The 9177-nt window shown below is 41.0% G+C and overlaps 1 protein-coding gene across 1 annotated transcript; it reads left to right on the plus strand.

Annotated features, from left to right (window-relative positions):
• The first annotated feature begins 1704 nt into the window (after nucleotides 1-1704).
• Nucleotides 1705-7348, plus strand: LOC311124285 (uncharacterized protein). The gene is made up of 2 exons (XM_084198453.1): nucleotides 1705-1971; nucleotides 5993-7348. The coding sequence occupies exons 1-2, from the start codon at nucleotides 1812-1814 to the stop codon at nucleotides 6844-6846; spliced, it is 1014 nt and encodes a 337-aa protein (XP_084054579.1). The 5' UTR covers nucleotides 1705-1811; the 3' UTR covers nucleotides 6847-7348.
• Nucleotides 7349-9177: the final 1829 nt, after the last annotated feature.

The raw sequence follows: 9177 nt of genomic DNA on the forward strand, positions 1-9177 counted from the left end.
ATTGCAATTTATTGCCCTGGCCACATCTTCAGTCCTCCTGCCTCCTTGCAGCATGCCTAAGGCACTTTCACGCAGATGAGCAGGGACCCTAGGAATCTTTCTTTTGGTGTTTTTCAGAGTCAGTAGAAAGGCCTCTTTGGTGTCCTAAGTTTTCATAACTGTGACCTTAATTGCCTACCATCTGTAAGTCTTAACGACCGTTCCACAGGTGCATGTTCATTAATTGTTTATGGTTCATTGAACAAGCATGGGAAACCGTGTTTAAACACTTTACAATGAAGATCTGTGAAGTTATTTTGGATTTTTACGAATTATTTTTGAAAGACAGGGTCCTGAAAAAGGGACGTTTCTTTTTTTGCTGAGTTTATATATATATATATATATTTAATACAAAATGAATTTAAAACTCTTTGTACGCCTCAATATAATATACAACTTTTTTTTTTTTAAATACATATTTTCCTCCGGTCTTTCAGGCGACTCTGCCAGTGTGACGTATAATCTGGTGGACATGACGCTTCTTCGACAACAACAAGGTTGTCACTAGTTACCACATCCAGAAAGGTTAGTTAAGTGTGTTGGGGGTCTAGCCTCCCCCAAAATATATGAAACAACACAAGGATGAAGTGACTCATTATGGTTCTCTTTATTGGGAATAAATCCAAACAGCTAAGTGTTTAGCTCACAACATGACATATAAACATTCATCAACAAGAGGGAGCTAAAAGGCTAGCTAGCTTGCAGTGCTTAGCCAACTTGCTAGCAAGGGAAGACAACAAGACAAGATACTCTTCTTTTGCTCTCACAACAAATGAGAACACAACAAGAAAACCCAAGAATCCACCCAAAAAAACGTATTTTGTTAACTAGTCATTACAGGCTATTGTGAAATGGATAAACCTGCTGTAGCCAACTAGCTAGCCATGTGATTGTTTCTCTGTGACCTACGTAACATTACGTTTGATCTTTTTTGCTAATATGGGTAATGAATACACAAGCAGCATATCAAACTGGGATAATGTTTTAGGTTACACCGGAATATTATGTAATCATTTCCCTTCATTTCCTTTTAAATCCAGATGTGTAGTAGATGGAAAATATGTTTTAAATGTATACTCATTACAAATGTGCACTAATCAATCAAGACACGCTTCCCCACTCCAGTCAGGTGATGGAGATGTGCGTCTTTCAGGCTTTGCTGCCAGCGTGACGTATAATCTAGTGGACGAGACGGGACGTTTTCAACAACATCCAGTCAGTCGCCTCGGTAGCTTGCTAGCCAATATAGACGAAACATTCAAGCTCTTTAGACTGGTTCGTTGTATTTTTGTCCCTGTGTTTTAAACATACTAATTTCGTATAGCTAGTTGCCCCATTTAATTAATTTAATATTTACGTTGTTAATCAGGTTAGTAGCTAGATGGCTTGCTAAATTAGCTTAGAACCAGGCTAGTCGTTAATGCTAACTAACTAGCTAGCTAACATCCCCAACCATGAGCTCACTAAGCAACTACCCCCCTGCTAAAGAAGAGGAGGTCTGTTGGACGGAAAAAGAAGCTCTGGGGCTGAACATTGTCGTGAAAGAAGAAGAGGTGTATGTTACAGTGAAAGAAGAGGAAGAACCTTTCAGAGTGAAAGAGGAAGAGGGGATAGAGTCCATCACAGTGGATGAAGAGGAGGCTATCAGTATCACATTGAAAGAAGAGGAGGAGAATGTTACAGTGAAAGAAGAGGAAGAACCTTTCAGAGTGAAAGAGGAAGAGGGGATAGAGGCTGTCACAGTGGAGGAAGAGGAGGTAGAAGCTTTCAGAATGAAAAAGGAGGAAGAGGAGGCCATAACACTGAAAGATGAAGAAGATGATGTTATAGAGAAAGAACCTTTTGGAGAGGAAGAGGAGGCTATGTTAAGAAAAGAGGAGGAGGAAGACGTTTTGGGAGAGGAGGAGGAGACTGAAGATCTGATTAACACCAGTGAGTACTGTCTTAAAAACAGGGTCACAAACTGCACTTGTTGAAATAATGTATAGTTTTGATACCCTGAACAAAAATATGAATGTAAATTGTATGGTCCCATGTTTCATGAGCTGAAATAAAAGTTCCACACAAAAAGCTTATTTCTCTAAAATGTTGTGCACAAATTAGTTTACATCCATCCACCTGACAGGTGTGGCATATCAAGAAGCTGATTAAACAGCATGATTATTACACAGGTGCACCTTGTGCTGGGGACAATAAAAGCCCACTCCAAAATGTGCAGTTTTGTCACACAACACAATGCCACAGCTGTCTCAAGTTTTGAGGGAGCGTGCAATTGGCATGCTGAGTGGAGAAATGTCCACCGGAGCTGTTTCCAGAGAACTGAATGTTAATTTCTCTACCATGATCCGCCTCCAACGTCATTTTAGAGAATTTGACAGTATGTCCAACTGGCCTCACAACCGTAGACCACGTGGCGTCGTGTGAGCGAGCGGTTTGCTGATGTCAACGTTGTGAACAGTGGGGTTATGGTATGGCGTAGGCTACGAACTCAGTGAAACTGTAGAAATTGTTGCATGTTCTGTTTATATTTTAGTTCAGTAAACATGGCTCTGGGCCATTGAATCTTGGAGAAATAACTTATACAGTTGAAGTCGGAAGTTTACATACACCTTAGCCAAATATATTTAAACTCAGTTTTTCACAATTCCTGACATTTCATCCTAGTAAAAATTCCCTATCTTAGGATCACCACTTTATTTTAAGATTGTGAAATGTCAGAATAATGTCAGAGAGAATGATTTATTTAAGCTTTTATTTCTTTCATCACATTCCCAGTGGGTCAGAAGTTTACATACACTCAATTAGTATTTGGTAGCATTGCCTTTAAATTGTTTAACTTGGGTCAAACGTTTCGGGTAGCCTTCCACAAGCTTCCCACAATAACACATTTTCTATAGGATTGAGAATGTCATATGGTCAGATGAAACCAAAATATAACTTTTTGGTAAAAACTCAACTCGTCGTGTTTGGAGGACAAAGAATGCTGAGTTGCATCCAAAGAACACCATACCTACTGTGAAGCATGGGGGTGGAAACATCATGCTTTGGGGCTGTTTTTCTGCAAAGGGACCAGGACGACTGATCCGTGTAAAGGAAAGAATGAATGGGGCCATGTATCGTGAGATTTTGAGTGAAAACCTCCTTCCATCAGCAAGGGCATTGAAGATTAAACGTGGCTGGGTCTTTCAGCATGACAATGATCCCAAACACACCGCCCGGGCAACGAAGGAGTGGTTTCGTAAGAAGCATTTCAAGGTCCTAGAGTGGCCTAGCCAGTCTCCAGATCTCAACCCCATAGAAAATCTTTGGAGGGAGTTGAAAGTCCGTGTTGCACAGCGACAGCCCCAAAACATCACTGCTCTAGAGGAGATCTGCATGGAGGAATGGGCCAAAATACCAGCAACAGTGTGTGAAAACCTTGTGAAGACTTACAGAAAACGTTTGACCTCTGTCATTGCCAACAAAGGGTATATAACAAAGTATTGAGAAACTTTTGTTATTGACCAAATACTTATTTTCCACCATAATTTGCAAATAAATTCATAAAAAATCCTACAATGTGATTTTCTGGAGAAAAAAAAATCTCATTTTGTCTGTCATAGTTGACGTGTACCTATGATGAAAATTACAGGCCTCTCTCATCTTTTTAAGTGGGAGAACTTGAACAATTGGTGGCTGACTAAATACTTTTTTCCCCCACTGTATGAAGGCCAAATTACAGAGGAGGAACTTCTTGATGCAATTAAAGCCTTTAAGTCCGGGAAAACTCCTGGACCGTTATTAGCATGTTTTAACCACTCCTATATAAATGGTAGAGTCCGGGAAGACTCCAGGGCTGGATGGCATACCAGTCGAGGTATACCAAACCTTTTTTTATATACTCAGAGGACCGTTATTAGCATGTTTTAACCACTCCTGTGTAAATGGTAGATTATCAGATACTCAACAAGGTCTGATTTCATTATTACTGAAACCGGACACAGGTGGTAAATATAAAGATCCAGTCCATAAAAATAATTGGAGGCCCCGTGCATATGTTTTCACCCTCTTTGCTATGAAACCCCTAAATAAGATCTGGTGCAACCAATTACCTTCAGAAGTCACATAATTAGTTAGATTGCACACAGGTGGACTTTATTTAAGTGTCACATGATCTGTCACATAATCTCAGTATATGTACATCTGTTCTGAAAGGCCTCAGAGTCTGCAACACCGCTAAGCAAGGGGCACCACCAAGCAAGCGGCACCATGAAGACCAAGGAGCTCTCCAAACAGGTCAGGGACAAAGTTGTGGAGAAGTACAGATCAGGGTTTGGTTATAAAAAAATATCAGAATCTTTGAACATCCCACGGAGCACCATTAAATCCATTATCAAAAAATGGAAAGAATATGGCAACACAACAAACCTGCCAAGAGAGGGCCGCCCACCAAAACTCACGGACCAGGCAAGGAGGGCATTAATCAGAAGCAACAAAGAGACCAAAGATAACCCTGAAGGAGCTGCAAAGCTCCACTGCGGAGATTGGAGTATCTGTCCATAGGACCACTTTAAGCCGTACACTCCACAGAGCTGGGCTTTACGGAAGAGTGTCCAGAAAAAATACATTGCTTAAAGAAAAATAATAAGCAAACACGTTTGGTGTTCGCCAAAAGGCATGTGGGAGACTCCCCAAACATATGGAAGAAGGTACTCTGGTCAGATGAGACAAAAATTGAGCTTTTGGGACATCAAGGAAAACGCTATGTCTGGCGAAAACCCAACACCTCTCATCACCCCGAGAACACCATCCCCACAGTGAAGCATGGTGGTGGCAGCATCATGCTGTGGGGATGTTTTTCATCGGCAGGGACTGGGAAACTGGTCAGAATTGAAGGAATGATGGATGGCGCTAAATACAGGGAAATTCTTGAGGGAAACCTGTTTCAGTCTTCCAGAGATTTGAGACTGGGACGGAGGTTCATCTTCCAGCAGGACAATGACCCTAAGCATACTGCTAAAGCAACACTCAAGTGGTTTGAAAAAAATAAAATGTAAATGTTTAAGGGGAAACATTTAAATGTCTTGGAATGGCCTAGTCGAAGCCCAGACCTCAATCCAATTGAGAATCTGTGGTATGACTTAAAGATTGCTGTACACCAGCGGAACCCATCCAACTTGAAGGAGCTGGAGCAGTTTTGCCTTGAAGAAGGGGCAAAAATCCCAGTGGCTAGATGTGCCAAGTGGTAGGCATGTTGTGTAAATCAAATGATACAAACCCCCCAAAAATAAAAATTTAATTCCAGGTTGTAAGGCAACAAAATAGGAAAAATGCCAAGGGGGGTGAATACTTTCGCAAGGCACTGTAAATATAGGTTCAGAACATTTGTGAAACAGCACAGTTAGGATGGGCTTCAGAGGTAGATGGGAGCTGAAGGATGGGACTAGTAACAAACAAAAGATAACTATTGTAAAAGACATTGTGTCCGTGAAATGTATATAGTATGTAGAAAGCTGGAAGTAGAAGCCTAAGTGTTGTGTCCATTAGTTTACTCCAATTTTTAGCAGAAAATATAGTAAAACTAATGTCAAAATTAATTACAGATTTCTTGATTTATCTGACATTAATTTGGCCTCTTTTGAGGAAGTTTGTTGTTGGTTGTTGTTGTTGCTATGGCGTCTCAAGAGGGACAAACAGTAATATTGCCACTTTATTCTCATTTTTCAAGCGAGGGTCTTTTAAGGGGCACAGGTGTTTGCTTCTCCTAGTGGAGTTCTGAAAGTGCAAACCCAACCTAGTGTGATACTCTATTACACTCACCACGGTTATTTTGAATGGAGAAATGTTGTGAAAAATGGCTTTAGGTTACTGAGGGATCTAGTCTAGATTGAACCTAATAGGAAGACAGTTTTATCATGTGGAAGTTTCATTCAGGTCTTTCTGTTTAACTAAATACTCAGTGTTTCTTTGCCAGGAGAGAGACCAGACTCTGACAGCGGGAAGAGTCCTTCAAAGGAACCAGACCCAGAAATGTCCAAACCAGCAGGACAACACCACTGTTCCCACTGTGCAAAGAGTTTTACCAAGTTACAGAACCTAAAAGTGCACGAGAGGACACACAGAGGAGAAAAGCCTTTCCACTGCTCTCAGTGTGGAAAGAGGTTTACCCGTTTAGAGGACCTGAAACAGCATGATAGAATACACAGAGGGGAGAAGCCTTACCATTGTTCCCATTGTGAAAAGAGATTTAGGTCGTTAGTCACCCTGACAACGCATGCGAGAATACACACAGGAGAGATGCCTTACCACTGTTCCCACTGTGGAGAGAGTTTTAGGTGGTTAGGGAGCCTGAAAACGCATGAGAGGACACACAACCAAGAAAAGCCCTACCAATGCTCCCAGTGTGGAAAGAGATTTACCAAGTTATGGTACCTGAAAATACATAATAGAATACACACAGGAGAAAGGCCTTACCACTGTTCCCACTGTGGAAAGAGCTTTAGTAGGTTAATGAACCTGAAACAGCATGAGAGAATACACACAGGAGAGAAGCCTTACCAATGTGCCTTGTGTGGAAAGAGTTTTACCCAGTTAGGGAACCTAAAAGAGCATGAGAGAATGCACACAGGAGAGAAGCCCTACCAATGCTCCCTGTGTGAAATAAGATTTACCCGGTTACAGAACCTGAAAGAGCATGAAAGAATACATACAAATACACAGGAGGAGAAGACATACCACTGCTCTCATTGTGGAAAGACATTTTCCCAGTCAGAGGACCTGAAATCACATGAGAGAATAGAGAGGCTGTGTTCTGACTTGTGTTTTTGACTGAGAATTAGTGTTTTTGTTTATGCTACATGAAATCAATATGTATGAAAGCATACTTAGAAATAGTTCTACTTTTTAAAAATTATCTCTGATAAAAAGCTTAAAATGTGTGCAAGTGATACAAGTATAATCCCTTAGATTTAATTTGATATTTTATTAATGTAAATTATTAAGTAGACCAGGGGAAGACCAACCCTGTTCCTGTCTTGACCCCTTAAATAGATTAATAGAATGTGCATTTCTTGATTCTAACCTTGGAACCTCCATTAATTTAGTTGTTGTTGTTTCATTGAGTTAATTGGTGTATTAGTCGTCAAGCTAAAAGGTGTATGAAAATGCGATGACGTTGTTCTGATAACATTGATAAGTTGTTCGTTGACATGTTCTCTGTTGTCCTGCATACTGAATGTGCGTACGTCATTGGTTTTGTGTTGTGTGTTATGTTCTGAAGGTCAATCCTTTCTCCGTCTTGCTTTCTAGCCGCTGCCTGATCAAACTGTCTGTTAGCGTAATGGACTGCATGTTATGCCATGTTCTCAGCAACATTTACATAGACGCGCATAGTACACAGTACAATACTGTAATAATACCACACATTTGAATGCCAACTGAAACTGTAATGAGTGATCCAACTCTAACTGTATCCTCTTGGTGAAAGGAATAAACAAAACCAAGAAACCTGTTGAGATCCTCTCCTGATCATCTCCTCTCTTAGGCAGATCATGTCAGATATATGTTTATTACAAGTTAGTTTCTAACTGATCTTGAACATGAAAAATGACAAATAAAGTGGATGTATTGTTCTTTCTTTTACCTCTTAAGAGCAGAGGGGTCATCCTCAGGTCGCCATCCTCATCAACAAAGAAACACCATTTCAACTAATATTATTATTTCTTAAACACCCTGAAGGGAGCTTAATTTTAATTCATGGTACAATCTGATCCTGATCCTAATAAACAGCTGAGCTCCTTCTATAGACAGATCTGTGCCTCGACACGATCCTGTCTCGGAGCTCTACGGACAATTACTTCCAAGTATTTATACAACATATATATAACAAGTATTTGATACACTGCCGATTTTGCAGGTTTTCCTACTTACAAAGTATGTAGAGGTCTGTAATTTTTATCATAGGTACACTTCAACTGTGAGAGACGGAATCTAATACAAACATCCAGAAAATCACATTGTATGATTTTTAAGTAATTAATTTGCATTTTATTGCACGACATAAGTATTTGATACATCAGAAAAGCAGAACTTAATATTTGGTACAGAAACCTTTGTTTGCAATTACAGAAATCATACGTTTCTTGTAGGTCTTGACCAGGTTTGCACACACTGCAGCAGGGATTTTGGCCCACTCCTCCATACAGACCTTCTCCAGATCCTTCAGGTTTCGGGGCTGTCGCTGGGCAATACGGACTTTCAGCTCCCTCCAAAGATTTTCTATTGGGTTCAGGTCTGGAGACTGGCTAGGCCCCTCCAGGACCTTGAGATGCTTCTTACGGAGCCACTCCTTAGTTGCCCTGGCTGTGTGTTTCGGTTCGTTGTCATGCTGGAAGACCCAGCCACGACCCATCTTCAATGCTCTTACTGAGGGAAGGAGGTTGTTGGCCAAGATCTCGTGATACATGGCCCCATCCATCCTCCCCTCAATACGGTGCAGTCGTCCTGTCCCCTTTGCAGAAAAGCATCCCCAAAGAATGATGTTTCCACCTCCATGCTTCACGGTTGGGATGGTGTTCTTGGGGTTGTACTCATCCTTCTTCTTCCTCCAAACACGGCGAGTGGAGTTTAGACCAAAAAGCTCTATTTTTGTCTCATCAGACCACATGACCTTCTCCCATTCCTCCTCTGGATCATCCAGATCAGGGACGGCTTGTTCAATAGGGCGATATGGGCGACGCACTGCCAAACGGGAAAAGGAAGGGATTTTTTTTCTAATCAATTATATCACGGCAACAGCAGTTATCAGTGTTCACGTCTGATCTGCCAGCCACTAAATGTCAAATCAGGCTAAAGTCGTGCTTCAAATGGCCCCGCCCGTTTTTTGGGCGATTTCAGTCAGGTTGAAAATCGCCCAGAAGTCTCTCATAGCCTGTCATGTAAAATCTATTTTTTTCACATTTCAAAGCTTTCAATACATTCTCTATGGGTGTCTGTGTGCATGCACTTACGCGCTTTCGTCATACGTGACGTAACGTTGAACGTAACTAAGACAATGGCGGCTAGCAGAGTCTATGTTGCGACCTGCAGTGTGGCGTTATTTTATGTTTTTAATTTGTAGACTTAGTTTACAAACATTCTGCAAACATTCTGCTTTGGACT

Source organism: Coregonus lavaretus, assembly GCF_964263955.1.
Source record: "Coregonus lavaretus genome assembly, contig: HAP1_SCAFFOLD_69, whole genome shotgun sequence".
In the NCBI taxonomy this organism is placed as follows: Eukaryota; Metazoa; Chordata; class Actinopteri; order Salmoniformes; family Salmonidae; genus Coregonus; species Coregonus lavaretus.

Bases quoted from the DNA above. Each gene is read 5' to 3' on its own strand.
- LOC311124285 (XM_084198453.1), top strand. From the start codon at position 1,812: ATGAAAAAGGAGGAAGAGGAGGCCATAACACTGAAAGATGAAGAAGAT. The intron at 1,972-5,992 runs GTGAGTACTGTC...TTTCTTTGCCAG, and splicing joins TGAAGATCTGATTAACACCA to GAGAGAGACCAGACTCTGAC.